The 26,195-nt window shown below is 41.4% G+C and overlaps 1 protein-coding gene across 7 annotated transcripts in view; it reads left to right on the top strand.

Annotated features, from left to right (window-relative positions):
* rhbdd1 (rhomboid domain containing 1) overlaps positions 1 to 26,195 on the top strand; it is a 70,860-nt gene that overhangs the window by 23,604 nt on the left and 21,061 nt on the right. For 6 of the 7 annotated variants that reach the window (XM_041215451.1, XM_041215459.1, XM_041215468.1 and 3 more), the window contains exons 5-6: positions 1,739 to 1,792; positions 14,802 to 14,921. In XM_041215451.1, coding sequence (XP_041071385.1) covers positions 1,739 to 1,792; positions 14,802 to 14,921 — 174 coding nt within the window. The remainder of the gene's footprint in view (positions 1 to 1,738; positions 1,793 to 14,801; positions 14,922 to 26,195) is intronic. The other variant, XM_041215471.1, reaches the window with a different exon arrangement.

Here is a 26,195-nt window from a genome sequence, read left to right as displayed (position 1 = left end):
CAAACATTTTAGGGCGTGGGCGTGTATTTTCAGGGTCAGTTAGCTTGAAAATAAAAACAAAAAAACTGCGGATGCTGGAAATCCAAAACAAAAACAGAATTACCTGGAAAAACTCAGCAGGTCTGGCAGCATCGGCGGAGAAGAAAAGAGTTGACGTTTCGAGTCCTCATGACCGTTCGACAGAACTTGAGTTCGAGTCCAAGAAAGAGTTGAAATATAAGCTTATATTTCAACTCTTTCTTGGACTCGAACTCAAGTTCTGTCGAAGGGTCATGAGGACTCGAAACGTCAACTCTTTTCTTCTCCGCCGATGCTGCCAGACCTGCTGAGTTTTTCCAGGTAATTCTGTTTTTGTTTTAGCTTGAAAATAAGTCCAATTGACCGTTGATTATTCATTTAAATATGGTGGGCAGGCTGCCGATTTTGCCCTGCCTGCTGCCGTGTATTATGGGGGTGAGCTCAGGGGTGGGCGGTAAGGTGTGGGGCGGACACCCATCCTATTTTACGTGTCCCCATCCATGCCCTTGACCCTCTGCTTAACCTACCCAAACCCCCTTAGCCCAAGAAACCGGGCTTACATATTCCAGAGATCCATTGGCCTTAGCTTTCTTCTTCTTCTGCAGTCCTGGCAGTGGCCACTGATGCCTTCCTGGCGTTGCCAGAGCTGATGGAGATGCTGATCAATCAGATTGGCTGGCAGCTCCGGAGGGCAGGACTTGCTCCCCAAGTTAGCGGTGGAAGTTCCACTCAGCACTTGTTAACCCACCCCTAAACGCTTTGTGGCTGCGTGGTGGGTTGGAGTGGAGCATGTCAGCTCCACACCAACATGCCTGCCGGGGGCAAGTAAAATTCAGCCCATAGTTTTGAACAGTGTAAAGTTGGCCTATATTTCTCCAGGACTTGCTGAAAAAGTTTGAAAATTAGGGAACCAATTCTTGACAACACAGAATGTCTAGTATTTTGTAATGCATCTGCATTCATTGTCAGCACTGGTTTTGGCATCCATCTCCATGTAAAGAAATAGTCTACACCTGTGGTTCTTGAACTATTTTGGTTGAAGAACTTCTTTACAAAATGGATTAGGAATCGTGGACGCCCATCTAAAATATAGTACTCATGATGTGAAAGTGCTGCAAGTAAAGAGTGTTTTAATATTACTTTTAAGAAAATGGATAATTACTTAAAGTAGCAATTTAAGGCCAGACAAACCAAAGATAAAGGATAAGTGTGACTCTACTAAAATTCTAGTGCATTCCAACTGAACTGCTTTTAATGTGGTTAAAGATTGGGCATGTGTACCATTAACAGGCAATCTGTTCACAGGTCACATCCAATGCAAACAGCTATTGGCCAGATCAGTATTAACAGCTGTCACAATCTATTTAGATGCCTAACATCTGCAGGTTACTTTTTTTTTTAAAAGAATAACTTCCCATAAACATACAAGTTTCCCTCCCTCCAATTCTATAACTCACTTGAATGTGACATTCCCAGGAATGTCTTATATTTATATTCCGTTGGATGATTAGTCTAAACGCTTTGGGAGGGAAAAAATAATTGCATCCGATGAGGTAGACCAGACTAAAGATAATTAACATTATGTAAATTTTGACCAAATAACATTGAAAGGCAACTTGGATGACCAGTTTTATTGTTCATGTGATACTCAATTTCTGATATGACTTAAGGTCCTAAGCACCTTGGATTAACTATGTGATACCTTATTTTTATTTGACAGAAGGTGTTTCACCAAGCAACTATCCTAGACAACAAACTAGATTCAGTAACCAAGGTTAGTTTAAATTTGTTTTCCTCATCTAATTCGAATTCACATTCCATTCTCTAACTTGAGATGAAAGGAGAAAAGGTCAGTGATGTGAAAATGCTTGATGCTGACTCTGAGATCAAAATGACAAAATATTCCATTTCAACTTGTTAAAATTCTGAACCATGTTTTTGGGAAAAACAATCTACTAGACAAATTCATTTGTTTTATTGTTTTCAGCCATCATTTTTTTTCTTGTCTGTTATTTCCCCTATCTGTAATATGCATCATGTTGGCGCATGCTGCAAGGGTAGAAGCCTATTAACTCCTAGAATTTTGTGTGGGTCTTATACGATATCACAGCCTCACTTTCTACCAAATCATCAGCTATCCTGTATCGTGCCAGTAAATCCTGATTTTTGCTGGTTCTGTGAATTCTGGGATAGTCTCACTGCCACGAGTTCTTCAGTCTTGTCTTGCTTTCTCTAGCCAGAGAAAGCAAAACGATAGTGACACTGCACATGCAGCTGCGTAGTTAATAGAGCTAGAAACAGAAAAGAATAAAATGTATGAGAGAGGAAAATAGAAGAAGTGTGATTATTGCTGCATTAATACCAAAGAACAAAGCGCAAGTATTATTTTCAGTGCTGCAAGTGGCCATCACATTGTTACTCCTGCTTGTTTCTGAAGCCGAGTAAGGTAGGGCTTCATGAAATAGATTTTCAACTTACTGCCCTGGCTTAAAACTTTAGTTTCTGATTGGCTGCCCTTTATAGAAACTGCTTGAATTTGACATCCCTAAAACTCTTGCATCTACACACATTTCCTGTTCGCCTCACTTGACTTATTGTTTCATTTTTGTTAAACAATATGTCATAACTTTTATCATTTCCTATTTCAACATAATGGGATTCACTTTTATGTAAGCATATTGCACGGTAAGTCACAGAATCTTAATGGCACAGAAGGGCGCTCTTCGGATTTTGTGCCGAGTCTATGAACATGGTCAGGGAGTTCTCTCAGGAAATTTTTGAAATCACGAACCAATATTTTGATTATTTTTTGGTAGTCATAATTTCAACTAAGGTTTGAGCTCTTCCTCATTTCACATTTTGACTTGGCTTCTATTTAAATTTTATACAATTTTTGCATGTGGTGTAGTTAAGAATCTTCCTGTTTCCTTATAATCCAATCAAATGTTAAAGAGATCTGACTTTACTCTCCTTGCTGCACCTCCATGTCTCACTTCTTTGGCACCACCTGATCCCAAAAATATCTGTAGTACATTCACTTATTCCGGCTGATAAAAAAACTGATTATAACGTTTATAGGCCCAAAGCTCCCAAAACCCAATGAGGCTGCCAGTAGTGCCTTAGAAGAATGTGACAACCACAATCTTTAACATTCACTTTTTTTTGGAAATTAGCTCTGGCCAATTGCAGTTTGTCTGATCTTCCAGTCCAGCACAGGTCAGGCTTAACGATATGGGCACCGTCTGTGCATATGAATAAAGCTTAGTGCCTACCAGTACTGAAATATGTGCCTTTGCATGCACTTAATTTGACAAACTATCAAAGTCATTTGCTAACCTGCCCGTTGTTTGGTGAAAGCGGTCCAGCAGTGGGCTTGCCTGGGCCTTGCAAAAAACATAGGCATTCTTCCAAAATGTGGATGCTTTGGCATTGACTGATTTTTGAAAGTATGGACTTCGAAGCACAGTCTATATAAGTTGCTGAGCCATCGCCACTTTCAATGTACTTGAGTTAATAGATATGCTCAGAGTCATAAGATAAATACAGAGCAGGGAGGTCATCTTAGCTTATCTATCCAAGGAAAAAATTTGCACTTCCCTCATCATGTTACATACTTAACTTGAATGAATCTAAAATTTCTGCCTCTACACCTAACTGAATCAGCCTCATTTAAGCAAAAGAAACATGTCCAATGATGCTCTGATCTGCTAAAGAACTTTAATCTTTATGATAGTAAAGCATCTCATTATTTCCATGTGACTTGAATCCAGATTTTTAAAAAATTCTTTCATGGGATGTGGCCATTGCTGGCTAGGTCAGCATTTGTTCCCCATCCCTAATTACCCTTGAGGAGATGGTGATGACCCGCCTTCTTGAACCGTTGCAATCCACCTGGTGTAGGGACACCCACAGGGCTATTAGGAAGGGAGTTCCAGGATTTTGACCCAGCGACAGTGAAGGAACAGCAATATAGTTCAAAGTCGGGATGGTGTGCGGCTTGTTGTGGGGGGGGACCCTTGTAGTTGGTGGTGTTCCCATGCTGCCATGTGTGTCAGTGGCAGAGGGAATGAATGTTTAAGCTGGTGGCTGGGGTGCCAATTAAATGGGCTGCTTTGTCCTGGATGGTGACGAGCTTCTTGAGTGTTGTTGGAGCTGCAGTCATCCAGGCAAGTGGAGAGCCTTGTAGATGGTGGACAGGCTTTTGGGATTCAGGAGGCGAGTTACCATTGCAGGATTCCCAGCCTTTGACTTGCTTTTGTTGACAGACCAGTTCAGTTTCTGATCAATGGCCACCCATTGATAGCGAGGGACTCGGTGAGGGTAATGCCATTGAATGTCAAGGGGAGATAGTTTGATTCTCTCTTGTTGGAGGTGGCCATTGCCTGGCAGTTGTGTCAAAAATGTTACTATATAGGCCGATAGAATAACAGCTACAATCTGACATTATTTCTTCTCGTTTTTTGATTGAAATCATCCTTCTGTTCAATGTGACAAAAATTGTGGAGATGCTTAATGCTGGCAAGCACTTTTGAAATTTGAATCCAGTCTTTTACAAACTTCTGTATCCTGCTTTTTAGACTATTGGCTCATACAATCTCAAATTATTGGGTTGGGGTACTCTTCTGCTTGTTTCTCTGATATGTGTCATGGAGGGAGTAAAATCCAGAAACTGATCAATCATTACTTTCTAACATTAGAAATATTGTTGCACTACAACCCAAGATCCTGTGGAAAGTCATACCACTCTCCCATCCTCCTCTAAATAAAGACACGAGTTCTGTAGTGGAGTTCCCCAGGTGTCAGTATTGGTGCACTTGCTTTTCCTGATTAATATATTAATGATGCAGAGCTCGATGTACAGGGAAAATTTTCAAAATTTGCAGACAATGCAAAACTTGGAAGCCTAGTAAACTGTGAGGAGGACAGTGTAGAACTTCAAAACGACATAGACAAGTTGGTGGAATGGGGCTAGGTGGCAGTTGAAGTTCAATGTAGAAAAATGTGAGGTGGTACATTTTTGTAGGAATAAAATGAAGAGACAGCATAAAATAAAGGGTACTACTCTAAAGGGTGTGCAGGAGCAGGTGGACCTGGGTGTATATGTGCATGAGTCATTAAAGGTGGCGTGATAGGTTAAGGGGGTAGTTAATAAAGCATACAGTATCCTAAGCTTCATACATACAAATATACAAATTAGGAGCAGGAGTAGGCCACTCAGCCCCTCGAGCCTATTCTGCCATTCAATAAGAACATGGCTGACCTGAATGTAACCTCAACCCCATGTTTCTGCCTACCTCTGATAACCTTTTACCCCCTTGTTAATCAATAATCTATCTATCTCTGCCCTAAAAATATTCAAAGACTCTGCTTCCACTGCCTTTTGAGGAAGAGTGTTCCAAAGACCCCCAACCCTCAGAGAAAAAATGTCTCCGCCTCTCTGTCTTAAATGAGCGGCCCCTTATTTTTAAACAGTGACCCCCAGTTCTAGATTCTCCCACAAGAGGAAACATCTTCTCTACATCTACCCTGTCAAGGTTCCTCAGGATCTTAAAGATTTCAATTAGGTCGCCTCTACTCTTCTAAATTCCAGTGGATACAAGCTTAACCTGTCTAGCCTTTCCTCATAAAACAACCCATCCATTTCTGATACTAGTCTAGTAAACCTTCTCTGAACTGCTTCTAATGCATTTACGTCTTTCTTTAAATACTGTCCACAATACTCCAGATGCAGTCTCATCAATGCTCTGTACAACTGAAACATAACCTCCCTACTTTTGTAATCAATTCCACTCTCAATAAACGATGACATTTTATTAGCTTTTCTAGTTACCTGCTGTGCCTGCATATTAATCTTTTGCGATTCAGACACTTAGATCCCTCTGAATCAGAGTTCTGCAATCTCTCACTATTTATATAATAAGCTTTTTTACTTTCCCTGCCAAAATGAACAATTTCACATTTGCCCACATTATACTCCATTTGCCATATCTTTGTCCACTCACTTAACCTATCTATGTCACTTTGAAGCCTCATTACTTCCTCTTCAAAATTTACTTTCCTACCTATCTTTGTGTCATCAGCAAATTTAGCAACCATTCTTTCAGTCCCTTCATCCAAGTCATTAATAATAATTGCAAAAAGTTGAGGCCCCAGCACTGATCCTTGTGGCACATCACTCATCACATCCTGCCAACCAGAAAAAGACATTTATGCCAACAAGGTGAGAAAGGTTACTAGAGACAGATTGTCTTTTGGTTGGGGGGGGCGGGGTAGTTAGATGTAACATTTGCATTTTTATATATGCTGACAGTTTGTTTGAATATCAGAGGGAAGTCAGAGGTGACAAGAAACATGTTTGCACTTTGCAGGAGTTCAATAAGTAAATAGAATAGGGGATATTTTATTTTATTGACCCAAAAGCAAAGACAAAATAGAGACATGAAAGATTTTATATTTGAAAGGATTTGAGTTTCAAAGAGGTTTGAGAACAATGGAACCTGAGATGAAAGAGGGGAAAAAGGTATTTTAGTTACCTGGAGAGCTTAGGGTAGCTGTGAAATGTGGCTGCTGTAGCTGGAGCTGAGCTGGGTGCTTTGGGCTGGAAGCAGATGTATTTTGAATCAGTCATCCTGTCAAACCAGAAAAGTCTTGGGTTGCAACAAGTAGTTGTGATTTCACAGAATCATAGAATTTTAATGGCAGAGAAGGAGGCCGTTCAGCCCATTGTGTCTGCACAGGCTCTCCAAATAAGCATTATGACCTCGTCCTATTTCCCTGCCTTTTCCCCTGTATGTTGTTTCTATCCAAATAATCACCTGATGCCCTCTTGATTGCCTCGATTGAACCTGCCTCCACCACATGTCCAGGCAGACCCGAACCACTCATTGTGTGAAAAAGTTTTTTCTCACCTCACATTTGCTTCTTTTGAAAATCACTTTAAACCTGTGCCCACTCGTTCTTGATCCTTTTATGAATGGGAACAGCTTCTCCCTATCTACCCTGTCTAGCCCCCTCATGATTTTGAACATCTCTATCAGATCTCCTCTTAGCCTTTTCCTCCCCGTGGAGAACAGTCTCAACCTTTCCAATCTATCCTCATAGCTGAAGTTCCTCGTCCCTCGAACCATTCTTGTAAACCTCTTCTGCACTGTCTCCAATGTGTTCACATCCTTCCTATAATGTGGTGCCCAGAACTGTGCACAATACTCCAGCTGAGGTCTAACGAGTGTCTTATATAAATTCAGCATAACCTCTATGCTCTTGCACTCTATGCCTCTATTAATAAATCCCAGGATACTATATGCTTTATTAACTGCTCTCTCCACCACCTTTCCTGCCGGTGTATATGTGCATAGATCATTGAAGTTTTTCTGCTCCTGCACCTCCTTCAAAATTTCACCCCTTATTTTATATTGTCTCTCCATGTTCTTCCTACCAAAATGCATCACCTCACACCTCTGCATTGAACTTCATCTGCTACCTATATGCCCACTCCACCAACTTATGTATGTTCTTTTGAAGTTATACACTGTCCTCCTCGCTGTTCACAACACTCCCAAGGTTAGTATTGTCCCCAAACTCTGAAATTGTCCCCTGCACAGCAAGATCTAGATCATTAATATATATCAGGAAAAGCAAGGGACCCAATACCGACCCTTGGGGAACTCCAATACAAACCTTCCTCCAGCCTGAAAAATATCCATTGACCATTGCCCTCTGCTTCCTATCTTTCAGCCAAGTTTGTATCCATGTTGCTACTGTCCCTTTTATTCCATGAGCAATAACTTTTCTCTCAAGTATGTGGCATTGTATTGAATGCCTTTTGAAAGTCCATGTACCACCACACCAACAGCATTACCCTCATCGACCTTTTCTGTTACCTCTTCAAAAAATTGCAGCAAGTTAGTTAAACATGATTTTCCCTTTAGAAATCCATGCTGGCTCTTCCTTATCAACCCATACTTTTCTATGTGACTATTAATTTTATCCCAAATAATTGTTTCTAGAAACTTGCCACCACTGAAGTTAAACTGACTGGTCTGTAATTGCTGGATAATTGTAATTATCCTTATAACCTTTTTTTGAATAAGGGCGTGATGTTTGCAATTTTCCAGTCCTCTGGCGCCTCCCTTGAGTCTAGAGAAAACTGAAAAATTATGGCCAGTGCCCCTGCAATTTCTACTTTCATTTCCTTCAATGTACTTTGATGCATCTTGTCCGGTCCCAGTGTCTTGTCAACTTTAAGTACGGACAGTCTATTCAACACTTCCTCCTTATCAATTTTGAACCCTTCTAGTAACACAGTTTCCTCATCTGTCACCATGGCCTTGGCAGCATCTACTTTCTTGTTAAAGACAGATGCAAAGTCCATGTCCCCTTCGTCCATGTGTAAATTCCCATTTCAGCCCTACTCCTCCTTTTACCACCCTTTTACTATTTATATGCCTGTCAGAATTTTGGGATTCTTTGCCAGTCTTTTCTCATAATCCCTCTTCACTTCTCTAATATGCTTTTTCACCTCCCCCATGAACCTTCGAGATTCCGCTTGGTTCTCAATTTCGAAGTCTTGGATTTCCACAGCAGAGAGGATGAGAGCTAAAGGTCATATCATATGCCATTATTAAAGCTACAGCAGTTTGCCTTGGGTAATATTACTGGATTTTTATAGTTAAACATCTATAAGGGAGTGTTGCATGGAAGCTGTGTACTTGTGGGTCTGACCGTGTAGAGAGTCTTTTTGGGGGACTGTGTTGTAAGACTAACTTTAATTGTGCAACTGTAATCTTGTGTGCTTAAGTTTTCCCTTATTCTTGTTAATACAACTTACTTTCAACTTAAAAATTGCAAAAGTGTTACAGGACTTCTTGCTGCTGAGATCAGGATGTTGTCGTCTTGTTTTTCAGAATACAGGATAAAAGGGTATGACCCATAAGCCAATTTTCCCCTATGGGATTTGATTCGCACAGCAAGTAACATCAACTATGGTCATAACAAATTTGAGGGCTCATCTGCGATTATTAAAATTCCTTGATTGGGTTGGAGTTTGAATCCAAGGGACATGAATACAAGAAGAACTCTGAACTCAGGAGTTTTGTGTTGAGGTTTTAAAGTAGCTGGACTGCAAAATGGATTTGGCAATTTCTATGACTTTTCTGGGAGTGGAAAATGTAACTGGAGTATTTGAAATCTCTGACTAAAACTCAGTTGTGAGAATTAGCAGATGAAATGCAGGTAGAGATAAAAGCGGAATTTCATATGGTTAAAGTACTTACCCAGCATTTAAAGTTGGAGGAAGGGATACCTGAAGCTAACGTGTCACATCTGGAGGCAGTAAGACTTCAGTTGCAAATGAGGCAGCTTGATATAGAAAGAGATAAAGGCAATAGCTTGAATTGGAAGAAAGAGAAAAAGAAAGAAACAAAAAAATATGAGTGGAAAAGAAAAGGACAGAAAAGGGCGATCTCACGTCATTGGTAGGGAAACTATTGGAGAAAGTTCTGAAGGAGAGTATCTGTCTCCATTTGGAGAGGCAAGATTCGATCAGGGATAGTCAGCATGGCTTTGTCAGAGGGAGGTCATGCCTAACAAATTTGATTGAATTTTTTGAGGAGGTGACCAGGTGTGTAGATGAGGGTAGTGCAGTTGATGTAATTTATATAGATTTCAGCAAAGCCTTTGACAAGGCCCCACATGGGACACTTCTAAAGAAGGCAAAGGCTCATGGGATACAAGGTAATTTGATAAGGTGGATTCTGAATTGGCTTAGTTGTAAGAGGCAGAGGGTGATGACAGAAGGATGTTTTAGTGACTGGAAGCCAGTGTGCAGTGGCGTACCACAGGGATTTGTGCTCAGTCCCCTATTATTTATCATTTATATAAACGACATAGATGACCATGCGGGGGGTAGGATTCGTAAGTTTGCGGACACAAAGATTGGCTGGATGGTTAACAGTGAGGTTGAGTGTCTTGGGCTACAGGAAGATATAGACGGGATGGTCAAATGGGCAGATCAGTGGCAGATGGAATTTAACCCTGAAAAGTGTGAGGTGATACACTTTGGAAGGAGTAATTTGACAAGGAAGTATTCAATGAACAGCATGACACTAGGAAGTTCTGAGGAACAAAGGGACCTTGGCGTGTGTGTCCTGAGATCTCTGAAGGCAAAGGGGCATGTTAATGGGGTGGTGAAAAAGGCATGTGGGACACTTGCCTTTATCAATCGAGGCATAGATTACAAAAGTAGGGAGGTCATGTTGGAGTTGTATAGAACCTTGGTGAGGCCACAGCTGGAGTACTGTATGCAGTTCTGGTCGCCACATTATAGGAAGGATGTGATTGCACTGGAGGGGGTGCAGAGGAGATTCACCAGGATGTTGCCTGGGATGAAACATTTAAGTTATGAAGAGAGGTTGGATAGACTTAGGTTGTTTTAGTTGGAGCAGAGAAGACTGAGGGGCGATCTGATCGAGGTGTACAAGATTGAGGGGCATGGACAGGGTGGATAGGGAGCAGCTGTTCCCCTTAGTTGAAGGGTCAGTCACAAGAGGGCATAAGTTCAAAGTAAGGGGCAGGAGTTTTAGGGGGGATGTGAGGAAAAACTTTTTTACCCAGAGGGTGGTGACAGTCTGGAATGCGCTGCCTGGGAGGGTGGTGGAGGCGGGTTGCCTCACATCCTTTAAAAAGTACCTGGATGAGCACTCGGCACGTCATAACATTCAAGGCTATGGGCCAAGTGCTGGTAAATGGGATTAAGTAGGTAGGTCAGGTGTTTCTCATGTGTCGGAGCAGACTCGATGGGCCGAAGGGCCTCTTCTGCAGAGCGATTCTGTGATTCTGATTCTGTGATTAAAAGAAATAGAAATAAAAAAACTTCAATGGGAAGAAGAGGAGCAGGAAAGGAAAAGATTACAAGAGAAAGAAATGTGAGAGCTTGAATTTCAACTACAGACAGAGAAGAGAGAAGGAAAGATATGGAGAGCTTCAGAGAGAGAAAGAAACCATATAGTACGAATTGCCTAAAGTGAAATTTAGATTAAAGGAAGAAAGGAGAGATTGTTTTTAAAAAAAGGGCAGTTTTATCTCTGCCTAGAACGCCTCAAAAATACACACTGGGAGTGGGTGGTATGGTGGTAGAATATAATGTCCCTTCTTGTTGAACTTCACTTGAAGGTAGTTTCAAAGGAAAGAGTACAGTAACCAGCTTGATTCACAATGCATACAAAAGCAAGGTAAAAATAGAAATTCTAAAATACTGAACAGATCAGGTAGTATCTGTGAAGAGAGAAACAGTTCATGCTTCTGGCCTTGATTTTCAGCTCTGCTGTCCAACCCCAGTCAGAGGAGCAATAAGAAACCAAGCCCCAATTTGCTGTTCAAACAAGAAAGAGATGGACAAAGTCACATTGGAAAACAGGCAGCAAACTGAAGTCAGAAGGATTTAAAAATATACAGTTGAAAGGGAGAGGAAGTTCTGCTCTAGGCTGAGACAGAACACAGAAAAGTTATTCTATTTGGGTCAAATAAGGTGGCCCACTGAACTGGGGTAGTGTAACATGCTCATTTTATTTATATCATTACGTGAAGATAAGTTTTACCAATTTGGATTAAGTCAATCTGTTTTCTGTGTGTTCACCTTACTGTGTAATAAAGCAATTTAATGATCAAGCCTCTATTTACCTCGTGGTCCACCGTCACCCATTGCATAAATGTAGCGTAAAACAAAAAACCTGGGGATTTAATCAAAAGGGGGTACTATTGTTACATTACTGGATAATGAAATTATACAAATAGATGGTGGGTAGTTTTAAGGGAAGGCCTGATGCTCCCTTAAAGTGATTTAAGTATCTCACTAGTCAAGTAACTATCAATGGCTGACCCATACTTGTAACAATGCACAAGTAGAAAGGTGCAGCTAAAAGACTACATACTACAAACATCTAACTGGTTATACACAGAGTTATCCATTGAAAGGAGGAGCCCAAAGTCCTTCCTACATCTTAAAGCCTTTGGTGGTACGTACGTACACATGGTTGCTGCTTATAGTGTTCCATCTACCCCTGTCACAGGCCTTGATATGATGAGTAGAAAATTGAAGAATTCCACAACGCCTAACATTTATACATTGAATCCTTTTAAAGTACAGTTACTATCTTTGAAGACTGACTTTCACAAAACAAATCTGAGCAGACTATATCTCTATAAACATGGCACAATCAGGTAAGAATTGTGTCTCCTCTTGATGATATTTACTCTTTTTTGAAAGACAGCAATTTGTGTTTAACACCTTTTAACGTAAATGTTCCAAAGTGTTTCACAGAATGCTGTTATCAAGATGAATTCACATAAAATAGGTCCCACAGAAGTAAAGAATAGGCTGTGTTTTGGGCAGCCAGACATTGATATGAAACAACAGGAATGCGTTTCGATCACCCTTCTTGATTGCCATGTTTAATGAAGACACTTTCTAAGTATTGGAAACCGTGCAGAGTTGAAAATAAAACTGTATGCTTGTTGTCCAAAGGCATTAAAGGATATGGGGCATGGGTAGGTATAAGAACATGAGAAATAAGAGCAGGAATAGATTATATGGCCCTTCAAGCCTGCCCTGCCATTCAACACGATTATGGCTGCTCTTGGCCTTCAACTCCATTGACCCACTCGCTCCACATATCCCTTAATTCCTTGAAAGACCAAAAATCTCTCTATCCCAGCCTTAAATGTATTCAATAATGGAACATCCACAGCCCTCTGAGGTAGAGAATTCCAAAGATTCCCAACCCTTTGAGTGAATAAATGTTCAACCCCTTATCCTGAGACTGTGCCTCCATGTTTTAGATTCCCCGACGAATGGAAACAATCCTTCAGCATCTACCTGATCAAGTCCCTTCAGAATTTTGTAGGTTTCAATGAGATTCCTCCTCATTCTTCTAAACTCCAGAGAATATAAGCCCAATTTACTCAGCCTCTCGATCAAGGATGACCCGCTCAGCCCAGGGACCAATTTAGTGAACCTTTAGTAGCACCTCCAATGTAGGTATATCCTTTCTTAAATGTGGAGACTAAAACTGCACACACTACTCCAAATGAAGTCTCACCAAAACCTTGTGCAACTGTACCAAGACTTTGTTATTCTTGTACTCCAATCCCCTTGCGCTAAAGGCCAACATACCATTTGCCTTCCTAATTGTTTGCTGCACCTGAATCCTAACTTTCTGCATTCCTTGTACTAGCACACCCAAGTCTCTTTGAACATCAACACTTACAAGTTTCTCACCTTTTAAAAAATATTATTTTTTATTCTTACAAATGAAGTGAATGACCTCACATTTCCCTCCATTATACTGCATCTGCTATCCTGTTGCTCACTCACCTAACTTGTTTATATCTCTTTGCAGCCTCTCTGTATCCTCCCCACAGCTTAACTTAGTTTGGTATCAACAGCAAACATTAATCTCTGTCTCTTCATCTAAGTCATTAATATAGGTTGTAAATAGCTGAGGCCCCAGTACTATCCTTGCAGCACTTCACTATTCACTGCTGGCCAACTTGAAAAAGCCACGTTCATGCCCACGCTCTTTCTATCTGCTAACCAATCCTCTATCCATGCTATTATATTACTTCCAACTTCATGAACCCTTATTTTGCCTGGTAACCTCTTGTGTGGCACCTGATCAAATGCCTTTTGGAAATCCAGGTATAGCACTGGTTCCCCTTTATCTACTCTACTAGTTACATCCTCAAAAAAACTCTAACTTTGTCAAACAGGATTTCCCTTTAATAAAACCATACTGACTTGTTCTAATCATACTATGCTTTTCTAAGTGTATTGTTAAGACTTCCTTTAAATATAGATTCCAGCATGTTCCCACAACTGAAATTAGGCTAACTGGCCTGTAATTCGATGCATTTTCTCTTCTCCCTTTCTTGAAAAGTAGTGTAACATTTGCCAACTTCCAATGTTATGGGACCACTCCTGAATATAAGGAATTTTGGAAAATCAAAGTTAGCACAACCACTATTTCTGCAACTATCTCTTTTAGGACCCTAGGGTGTAGGCCATCAGGCCTTGTATGTGGAGTTGGATATGGTAAATGGAGTTGGATCACAGATCAACCATGATCTCATTGAATGGTCAAAAGGCTTGAGGGGCAAAATGGCCTACTCCTGTACTGTGTTCCTATGTCACAACCCAAACAATGTGATCCATTATAGCCCCAAAGACCTAAGCAGGACGATTCTGAATATGAAGTTAGCAAACTAATTAGTGGAGTCTATTTTCTGTAGCTGGCATCTGGTAGAAAATCATCAGACTCTGAAAAGGAGTTTTTACCAGGTTGGCCTGTCCTTCATGAATATCTTTACAGCAAATTTGCAATTATTTATAAAGAGCCAGACAATTGAGCACAAACTTTAGATTGCCACTTCAGTGCAGCACTGTCAGTTTTCAGATGAGAGGCTTAAACCAGGACTCCATTTGCCTTTACAGTTGGATGTAAAAGATTCCATGGCATTCATTGAAGAAGAGCAGGGGGCTTTTTCTTGTTGTCCTGGCCAAAGTTTATCCCTCAAATAACACCTAAAAAGATGATAATTTAGTAACTTGCTTATCCCTTTAGTTTTACATAATGACCACACTCCAATATACCTTCTGCACCTGAAAAACTATCCAGAATTGCCCATACTATTTGCTTGTATAAAATGAATATAGTCTAATTGCTTTCTTTCTTCCCCACACCCAAATGTGATTGACCTAATTATAAGTTGTCTGTTTTTATAAATCCTAGGGTACTCTGGTTACAATGAATTTAGTTATGATGCATCGGACTACATGACAAACTATACTGGAGGAATGACTGAGGAGGAACAATTAGAAGAGGCAATTCGGGCAAGTCTAAATGATTATGGTATGTTGTGTGATCCAGTAGAGGTTTTTTTTTTGTTGTTCTACTCTTTATATCTATATCAATAATCAAGGTACTGGTTTTAATGTAATGCTCTACATTTGTTTATGTGACATGCAATCTGAGAAATTGTAATTCATTTGGGTCCGGGGAGGTGGCAATGTTATGGTATTGTCACTGGGCTAGTAATCCAGAAACCCAGGGAATGCTTTGGGGACCTGGGTTCGTATCCCACCGTGGCAGATGGTGGAATTTGAATTCAATAAAAATCTGGATGACCATGAGACCGTTCTCAATTGTCAAAAACCCAACCAGTTCACTAATGTCCTTTAGGAAAGAAACCCGCCCTTCTGACCTGGTCTGGCCTACATGTGACCACAGCAATTTGGTTGACTCTTAAATGCCCTCTGAAATGCCACTCAGTTGTATCAAACTGCTACAAAGTCTAAAAGGAATGAAACCGACAGGCCACCTGGCAGTGACCTAGACACCGGAAGCGACAACTGCAAGGTCAACCCTGTTGACCCTGCAAAGTCCTCCTTATGAACATCTGCCAAAATTGGGAGAGCTATCTCACAGACCAGTCCAGCAACAGCTGGGAGTCTGCAACATTGACTCCAGAACACATGAGGTTTCATAGCTTCAGGTCAAACTTGGGAAAGGAAACTTCCAGTTGATTACCATGTACCATCCTCCCTCTGCTGATGAATCATTACTCCTCCATGTTGAACACCACTTGGAGGAAGCACTGAGTGTAACTAGCCTGTGTTTGGACCTGCAAAGCTGAGACCAGTGATGAAAACTTCCAAGCATCCACCAGGACCAACATTGAGACCATTTATTTTCTAATGCCCGTCTCTGCAGAGAGATCCTATCTGCTTGTCTTTTGTTTGTCAGTGTGTGCACGCTTGGGGGAATTCTTTAGGAAGAGTTAGATAGTTGTACTTCCCAATTACAATTGTGTGTTAACCAGTACTTGCAACTTGTTAAATTAAGTTCTGTTTTAAAATAAATTAATCATTGTGAATTTTTGAAAGAAGCCTGGTGACAGTCTCTTCTGGGTACTAGAGGTATAGGTACACAATTGGCCATTTTGACGAGAAAATTAAACATTTAGATTAATGGTGCAGTCAGCGGAGTAGTGTGGCTTGATAATTCGTGCACTCCTCCCATCATGGTCTTAACAAAATGCAACATTTACGTGAAAACATGGAAAATAGGAGCAGGAGCAAGCTATTCAGCCCTTCGAGCCTGCTCCGCCATTCAGTATGATCATGGCTGATCTCTATTTCAATGTCATACTCCCACTCTGACCCCAATACCCCTTGACTCCTTTAGTGTCTAGAAATCTATCTATTTCCTCCTTAAACATATTCAGTGACTTGACCTCCACATCCATCTGTGGTAGAGAAATCCAGATTCACCACCCTTTGAATGAAGAAATTTCTCTTCATCTCAGTCCTATATGGCCTACCCCATATCCTGAGACTGTAGCCCCATGTGCTTCACCTAACCCCCACCCCCCCTGCCAGTCAGCCAGGGGAAACATCGTCCCTGCATTCAGTCTGTTCTGCTCTGACAGAATTTTGTATGTGTCAATGAGATCCCCTCTCATTCTTCTAAACTCCAATGAATACAGGCCTAGTCAACCCAATCTCTCTTCATAGGACAATCATGCCATCCCAGGAATCAATCTGGTGAATCTTCGCTGATCTCGCTCTATGGCAAGTAAATTTTTTCTTAGGTAAGGAGACCAAAACTGCGCACACTAGTCCAGGTGTGGTCTCACCAAGGCCCTGTACAGCTACAGTAAGACATCCTTGCTCCTGTACTCAAATCCTCTTGCAATGAAGGCCAACATACCATTTGCCTTCCCAACTGGTTGCTGCACCCACATGTTTGCTTTCAGAGGCTGTTGTGCAAGGACACCCAGGTCCCTTTGTCAACATTTCCCAATCTATCACCATTTAAATAATACTCTGCCATTCTGTTTTTCCAGCTGAAGTGGATAACTTCACACTTATCCATGGTATATTGCATCTGCTATGTATTTGCCCACTCACTCAACCCGTCTAAATTGCCTTGAAGTCTCTTTACATTCTCCTCACCACTCACATTCCCACTTAGTTTTGTGTCATCAGCAAACTTGAAAATATTACATTTGGTTCCCTCATCAAATCACATTTTTAAAATTTAGCCCCAGCATTAAGAATCTCTCAATCAGTGCAAGTTGAAGGTAAAGCTCTTGACAGTCTCAATAGTGTGCTTTCCTTCATTCTCTATTGTTTTAATCTCGCCCTTTCAATTTTTCCCACCAGCCATCCTTGTGCCCCTTTTAAGGGAGATTCCCAGCTACTTCAAAAATATGGTTCTCAGCTTAGTGTTCAAATAAGAACTTGTCCTAAATTCAATTCTGTCTTTGTTAGCTATTTATTGTTTTAACAGCTTTGTCCTAAGCACTTCAAAGTTTTATACTGTCAATTAAAAACATTTCATAAGGTGCATTTTGCAAGTTGAGGAAATTGTGATTCTAACAGTTAATAGTTTGAAATAGTGTGGATAGGTTACACTATTTTCTTAAGTATTTATATAGTAAACTCTGAATTGCAATTGTTTCTTCTCGGTTTACACAAAACTTGGGAATTTTCACTTGAATATTTTCCCCTCTATTTTAGTGAATGCAGTTTGACAGGTTACATGTGTCAGCGCAATTTACTGCAGAAAGCCTTTCAAATGTCCTTCCCTTTGTTTATTATCAGTGAATTTATTTACCTGTTTTGCCAAAGAGAAGCCAAAATACAAAGAGCAGAATTGCTGTACTTTTTTTAATTATTGAAGGCCTGCTGTTTCTTTTTTCTCTTGGAGTTCCTTTTTGATGTATTTCACTCGGGAGTTACAGCATGGAAAAGAAACATGTTTGAGTTTTGTCTCAGTATTCGTGATGGAAGTTCTGCCAGATAAGAGTTTCTTCTCTCTGCTGTTTTCCACATTCCTCCCACAAGCTTTGGGGTCCTCTCCATCTATGCTACCTCCCTCAGTCTTTAAAGCAGGAATATATACATCTCCACGCTAATGTTTTGGCGTTGCCTATTTTCCAGGGAGTGCCAGTAGCCTGCACCGCTTTGTCTCTTTTGCTGTTTAGTCAGGCATCACCTCACTGGGCTCTCATGTGGTGCAGAGAACCTGTCTTTTGGAAATCCGGTGCTAGTTCCAAGACATTAAACACTGTAGTGTGCATATGACAAATGGACACAATTGGGCTTCTATAATGTATAGGTGGGTTTAGTTTTCATCAATTTGCAGTTGAATGGCATAGTTATGTGCAATTTTCACTCACCTTGTTTTCTAAATATTTATCTTGTGTTTCAAATGGTCTCCCAGAGTTATAATGACCCAACAAGTTTCAGTGAACGTTATGGAAAGGTTGAGTGCAAAGCTTACAGATGTTTGCAGAGAATAACGGCAGCATGAACTGGTGCAGTAACATGGGGAACGGCTGGCACATGGGACTTGCTGGTGACTTCATGGTAAAGGGGAACTGAATGGCAAATGAGTGAGAACAAGGGACTGTAATTAACAAGGTACTAATTTAACTAGGAACAGAAATATTTGAAATACTTAAGAGAGAAAGCAAAACCTCATAGAGCTCTTGTTTAATTTGGCAGCTTCAATTTTAGTAATTCAATTCTTTTCTTGAGTATGCCTGGATTTTTAGCCTTCCCACACTATGCTGCATATCCCTGGTGATGGTGGGAGGGGAGAGGAGGAAAAGGGTTGGAGAACCCAATTGGAGGTGAGGCAGGCTAACAGTTAGGGGGTTCTGAATGCCCATTTATTCTTTGAGTGAGGAGACCTTTACATGTGGATTAAATTGGATGTTCCTCTAGTGTCATTGTGAATTCAATTTATATGTCCATTTGTGAGGGGAATTCGAAGTAATAGTCAATTTGAACCATTTTTGTTTTAATACATATTGTTATATGAGCAGCCTCATGACGACAATTTGGCTTTGCGCAAAGTTAAAGTCCCAAGACATCAGTGGAAAGTGTATTCATGATAGCTTATTTGGATATTGTCTTAAGATAATGGCTAGAATTTCCTGGGAAAATAACAAGTTTAATGCACATGCAAACAGTAGTAAGGAAGAGATACCCTTCACGTTGCAACTAATTGCTGCAGCCTTGCTACAACAGCTCACTGTCAACCATCCTGTGAGTTTCAAGAAATTGCTGCATTTATGCAGTAAATGTGAATTAAGCTCAGTGCAGAATGTTGGAGCTGGTACTTAAGAGCGTAAGGACCCCTTCAATGCAGGACTTATGTTCCTGCAATGCTACTCAATCTCTCCGGGCCAGAAACTACTTCTGTAGGTGGTAAATCTTTCTTAATAGATTTCAATTTTTTTTTTCTTACATTTTCTTCCTGCCCCTGTTTGTCTCTCTCTCTTTCTTTTAGCTGTGGCTCAGTTGGTATCATTCTCTCCTCTCACCATAAACATTTACTCCCTCTACCACCGATGTACAGAGGCAGCAGTGTGTACTATCTACAAGATGCAATGCAACAACTCACCAAGGCTCCTTCAACAGCACCTTCAAAACCCACAACCTCAAAGATTGGCTCAAAGATTGGTATGGGAGAAATGGGCTCGAATTCATGGGACATTAGCACCAGTACTGGGGCAAGAGGGAGCTATTCCGTTCGGATAGGCTCCGCTTGAATCATGCTGGGACCAGTGTCCTGACGCATTGCATAACTAACGTTGTAGATAGGGCTTTAAACTAAATAGTGGGGAGGAGGGTTCAGTTGCATGGAAATATAAAAAATCAAAGTTTATGGAGAAGGTAAGAGTGCAGGTTAGTGACAAGGCTGATTGTTACCAAAAAGTGAAAGGAAGGGACAGAGTGTGTGAACGCCATGTTGCACCAAAGAATCATATAAGAGTAGGGAAAATTGACAATAGGGCAAACTTAAAGGCTTTGTATCTGAATGCACGTAGCATTCAGAATAAAACTAATGAGTTAACAGCGCAAATAGAGATAAATAGATATGATTTGGTGACGATTACTGAGACATGGTTACAAGGAGTACAGGTTTGGGAGTTGAATATCCAAGGGTACTCAGTGTTTCAGAAGGATAGACAGGAAGGAAAAGGAGGTGGTGTAGCTTTATTGGTAAAGAAAGAGATCAGTGCTATAGTGAGGAATGATATAGGCACTGGAGAGCAAGACATAGAGTCAGTCTGGGTAGAAATAAGAAATAGCAAGGGAAAGAAGTCCCTGGTGGGACAAAAACAAAAATACCTGGAAAAATTCAGCAGGTCTGGCAGCATCTGCGGAGAGGAACACGGTTAACATTTCAAGTCCGAATGACCCTTCAACAGAACTAAGTAAAAATAGAAGAGAGGTGAAATATAAGCTGGTTTAAGGTGGTGGGGGGGGGGGGACAAGTAGAGCCAGTGATAGGTGGAGATAACTAAAAGATGTCACAGACAAAAGGGCAAAGAGGTGTTGAAGGTGGTGATATTATCTAAGGAATGTGCTAATTAAGGGTAGAAAGCAGGACAATCAAGGTACAGATAGCCCTAGAGGGGGTGGGATGGGGTGAAGGAATCGAAAAAGGCTAAAAGGTAGGGATAAAACAATGGATGGAAATACATTTAAAAATAATGGAAATAGGTGGGAAAAGAAAAATCTATATAATTTATTGGAAAAAAAGGTGGGGGGGGGAGATTTGGAAAGGGGGTGGGGATGGAGGAGAGAGTTCATGATCTAAAATTGTTAAACTCAATATTCAGTCCGGAAGGCTGTAAAGTGCCTAGTCGGAAGATGAGGTGCTGTTCCTCCAGTTTGCGTTGAGCTTCACTGGAACAATGCAGCAGGCCAAGGGTGGATATGTGGGCACGAGAGCAGGGTGGAGTGTTGAAATGGCAAGCGATAGGGAGGTCTGGGTAATGCTTGTGGACAGACCAAAGGTGTTTTGCAAAGCGGTCACCCAGTCTGCGTTTGGTCTCTCCAGTGTAGAGGAAACCTGGTGGGAATAATCTATAGGTCCCCAAACAGTAGCTCAGCAGTAGGGCACAGTATAAACCAGGAAATATCGGGAGCATGTAAGAAAGGCACGGCAATAATCATGGGTGATTTTAATATGCGTATAGACTGGACTAATCAAATTGGCAAGGATAGCCTCAAGGGAAAGCCTACAGAGCGTATTAGAGATTGTTTCTTGGAGCAACATGTTGTGGAACCAACCAGGGAGCAGGTTATTCTGAATTTGGTTTTGTGTAATGAGGTGGGATTAATTAATGATCTCATAGTAAAGGATCCTTTAGGGAAGAGTGATCATAGCTTGCTAGAATCTCAAGTTCAGTTTGAGAGTGAGAAACTTGAGTCCCGCACTAGGGTTCTGGAGTTAAACAAAAGTAACTACATAGGCATGAGGGCAGATTTGGCCCTAGTGAACTAGGCAGGAAGACTACAAGGACAGTTGATGAATGGTGGCAGATATTTAAGGAGATATTCAATTCCTCCCAAGTAAAATATATTCCAATGAGGAAGAAAGATGGTAAGGGAGGTGGGGGGGCAAAGCATCCATGGCTAAGCAAGGAAGTTAAAGACAACATAAAGGCAAAAACTAAGGCAAATTGCAAACGTCAGTGGCAGGCTGGAAGATTGGGAAACTTTTAAAGATCAACAAAGGGTTACTAAAAAAGTAATTAAAAATGCAAAGGCAAATTATGAAAGAAAGCTAGCGCAAAATGTAAAAACTGATAGCAAAAGCTTCTACAAGTGTATAAAAGGAAAGAAAGTAGCTAAAGTGAATGTTAGTCCCTTGGAGGATGAGACTGGGAAGTTAATAGTGGGGAACGCAAAAATGACACAGACGCTTAATCAATATTTTGCCTCCATTTTCATGGTGGAGAACACTAGTACCACCTCAGTAGTAACAGGTAGTGCAGAGGCTATAGAGAAGGAGGAACTTAGAACAATCACTATCACTAGAGAAAAAGTACTGTGCAAACTATTGGAATTAAAGGGTGACAAGTCCCCAAGACCTGATGGCCTACATCCCAGGGTCTTAAAGGAAGTGGCAACGGAGATAATGGATGCATTGGCTATAATATTCCAAAATTCCCTGGATTCTGGAAAGGTTCCAGTGGATTGGAAAAGTGCTAATATAATGCCCTTATTCAAAAAGGGGGGTGGGGAGGCAGAAAGTAGGAAACTATAGACCAGTTAGTTTAACGTCCGTCATTGGGAAATTGTTGGAATGGGGCATTTGGAAAGTCAAAATTAAATCCATCAGAGTCAGCATGGTTTTATGAAGAGTAAATCGTGTTTGACTAATTTGCTAGAGTCCTTTGAAGATGTGACAAGCAAAGTAGATAATGGGGATCCTGTAGATGTAGTATATCTGGACTTTCAGAAGGCTTTTGATAAGGTGCTGCACAAAAGATTAAAACACAAGGTAAGATCACATGGAGTCAGGAGTAAAATATTAGCTTGGATAAAGGATTGGCTAACCAACAGAAACCAGAGAGCCGGGATAAATGGATCTTTTTTCTGGATGGCAAGCTGTAACTAGTGGGGTGCCACAGTGTTTGGTCCTTGGGCCCCAACTATTTACAATCTATATTAATGACTTGGATTCAGGGATAGAAGGTACTATAGCTAAATTTGCAGATGATGCTAAAATAGGTGGGAAGGTAAGTTGCAATGAAGAAATAAGAAATTTACAAATGGATATGGACAGGTTAGGTGAATGGGCCAAAAATTGGCAGATGGAGTTTAACGTAGATAAGTGTCAGGTTATCCATTTTGGTTGGAAGAATAAAAAGGCGACTTATTATTTAAATAGAGAGAAACTTCAGAATGCTTCATTGCAGAGGGATCTGGCTGTCCTTGTGCATGAATCGCTGAAAGCTAGTATGCAGGTACAGCAGGTAATAAGGAAGGCAAATGGAATTTTGGCATTTATTGCCAAAGGAATAGAGTATAAAAATAGGGAAGTGTTGTTGCAACTGTACAAGGCATTGGTGAGACTGCACCTGGAGTACCATGCACAGTTTTGGTCCCCTTACTTGAGGAAGACTATTGCATTGGAGGTGGTTCAGAGGAGGTTCACTAGATTGATTCCAGAGATGCGGGGCTTGTCTTATGAGGAGAGATTGAGCAGTTTAGGCCTATACTTGCTAGAGTTTAGAAGGATGAGATGAGATCTTATTGAGGTATATAAGATGCTAAAGGGGATAGACAAAGTAGATGTGGAGTGGATGTTTCCCCTTGTGGGGCATTCTAGAACGAGAAGCCACAGTTTTAGGCTAAGGGGTGATTGATTTAAATCAGAGATGAGGAGGAATTACTTTTCTCAAAAGGTCGTGAATCTGTGGAATTCACTACCTCAGAGTGCAGTGAATGCCGGGACACCAAATAAATTTAAGGAGGGGATGGACAGATTTTTAACTAGTAACAGGTTGAAAGGTTGTGGGGAGAAGGTGGGAAATTGGAGTTGAGGCCGAAATGAGATCAGCCATGATTGTATTGAATGGCGGGGCAGGCACGAGGGGCTGAACTGCCTACTCCTGCTCCTAGTTCTTATGTCCTTGCCCTCCGAGGTAGTAGAGGTTAAGGATAGTAGATGCATGGAAACACCACCACCTGCAAGTTCCCCTCCAAGCCACACACCATCTTGACTTGGAACTATAATTGCTGTTCCTTCACCACCCTCTGGATGAAGAAATTCCTCCTTATCTCAGTCCTAAATGGCCTACCTCTTATTCTGAGACAGTGTCCCTGGTTATGGACACCTCAGCCAGGGGAAATGTCCTTCTTGTATCTACTCTGTTGAGCCCCGTAAGAATTTTGTGCTTCAATGAGATCACCTCTCATTCTACTATTCTCTAGAGAATACAGGCCCAGTCTATTGGTGAGCAACTCTTGGGGCAGAATCTTGCCCTTTTTTTGTCAGGCTCAGCAGGTGCGGTCGGGAAGCTGACCGTTGCCCATGATCAGGGCCAGAGGCAATTTCATGCTGGGTGGGCCAATTAATGCCCACCCAGTGTAAAACATAAGCGTCAGTGCTGCCTGCGTGGGGAGGTTGGTTGTGCAAGTGGGGCTAACGCAAACATAGTGCATGTACGCGAGTGCGCGCTTCAGAAGAGTTATTAAAAAAAAACTTTAAAATGTAATAAAACATGCCCCCTCAAGTGACTCTGTCACATGAGCAGGGACATGTTATAAATTTGAGTTTTAAAAATTTTATTTGCTTTAGGAAACCTCATCCCGCCCATGGATGAGGTTTCCTAAAAAGGCTGCTTGGCCTTTTCGCCTGCCTGCAAACCGTAAGGTTGGAGGGGCAGCGAGAAAATGTAACTTAATTGATGATTTAATGGCTTTAACAGATCTTTTAATTGTCGGTGGGAACGCTGCCGACCGAAATATCGTGCGACTGCGCATTGACGTCGGGACGCTCGCCCTACGTCAACGTGTGTCATTTCACACTCTAGTGGGTCGGGCTTGCAACCGCCTGCTGAGCTAAAACTTTTGCCCTGGTGAACAGCTAACCATGGATCCTTCGACAGCACCTTGCACAACTGTGTCCTCTACCATCTAGAAGGACAAGGGCAGCAGATACATGGGAACACCACCACCTGCAAGTTCCCCTCCAAACAACACACCATCCTGACTTGGGACTGTGATCGCCATTCCTTCACTGTCGCTGGATCCAAATCCTGGAACTCCCTCCCTAACAGCACTGTGGGTGTACCTACACCACATGGACTGCAGTGTTTCAAGAAGGCAGCTCACCATCACCTTCCCAAGGGCAATTAGGGATGGGCAATAAATGTTGGCCTAGCTCATGACATCAACATCCCATGAACAAATAAATAAGATAGGGTTCAAGTCTCACTCCAGGACGTGAGCACAAAATCAGGCCTACACTCCAGTCCAATACTGTGGGAGTGCTACACTGCTGGTGCAGATCACAACCGAGGTCCTCTGTGTCCTGTCAGGTGGATGTAAAATATCCCATGGCACTATTTGGAAGAAGTGCAGAGGAGTTATCCCCTGTGTCCAGGATTATATTTATCCCTCAAACAACATCACAAACATGGATTATCTGGTCATTATCACATCGCTGTCATGGAAGTTTGCTGTTCCCTACATTACAACGTTGCCTACACAGAAGTGTATGGGATATTATCCAAAATTTGCAGATGACACAAAACTTGGAAGTATAGTGAACTGTGAGGAGGATCATGATAGACTTCAAGAGGAGACAGGCAAGCTACTGGAATGGGTGGATAGTTGAAAGATGCATTTTAGCACAAACGTGAAATTATGCATTTTGGCAGGAAACATGAGAGACAGTATAAACTAAAGGCTACAATTCTAAAGTGGGTGCAGGAACAGAGAGGCCTGGGGTTATATGCACACAAATCATTGAAGGACTCAGGACAATTTGAAAAAGTAGTTAAAAAGACATTAAAGACATAAAAAGATCCTTGGCTATATAAATCAAGGCATCGGGTACATTGGTTTGGTCTTTTATTCCTTGGAGTATTGTATCCAATTCTGGGCACCACACTTTAGGAAGGATATGAAGTCTTTAGAGAGGGTGCAGAAAATATTAATGAGAATAGTTCCAGTGTTGAGGGACTTCAGTTACATGGATAGATTGGAGAAGTTGGGTCTGTGCACCTCAAGGGAGAAAGGATTGATAGGAGATGTGATAGACCTGTGCAAAACCATGAAGGGTCCAGGCACATTGGATGGAGAGAAACTGTTCCATTTCTGGAAGGGTTGAGAACCAGAGGATATAGATTTGAAGTGATTGGCAAAAGATCTAAAGCCATAAGAGGACAAAAATTTATTTTGCAAGGAGTGGTTATGATCTGGAACACATTGCCTGAAAGGGTGGTGGAGGAAGATTCAAATTGTTTTCAAAAGGGAATTGGATAAGTACCTGAAGAGAGAAAAAATTGTGGGTTTAGAAGAGAGTCAGGAAGTGGGTTTGCTACATTTCTCTCAGAGATCTGCCACGGACTCAGTGGGCCAAATAGCCCCCTTCTGTGCTGTAACCATTCTATGGCCTGGATTTTTCCTATGGTGGGCAGGCTGAGCAGGGGCAGGTGTGGAGCCAATAGGCTGTCTGCCCCCATTTTACAAGGGTGGGCCAATTAAGGCCCGCCCAGCGTAACGCGTGGCCAGTAAGCGCTCCGTGCTACCTGTGTGGGTGGGGGGGGGGGGGGAATTTTATTTATAAAAAGCTTCAGGAAAC

The sequence above is a fragment of the Carcharodon carcharias genome, chromosome 2, assembly GCF_017639515.1.
Source record: "Carcharodon carcharias isolate sCarCar2 chromosome 2, sCarCar2.pri, whole genome shotgun sequence".
Taxonomy (NCBI): Eukaryota; Metazoa; Chordata; class Chondrichthyes; order Lamniformes; family Lamnidae; genus Carcharodon; species Carcharodon carcharias.
The sequence above is the reverse complement of the archived record's forward strand: the minus strand, read 5'-3'. Positions and strand labels throughout refer to the sequence as shown.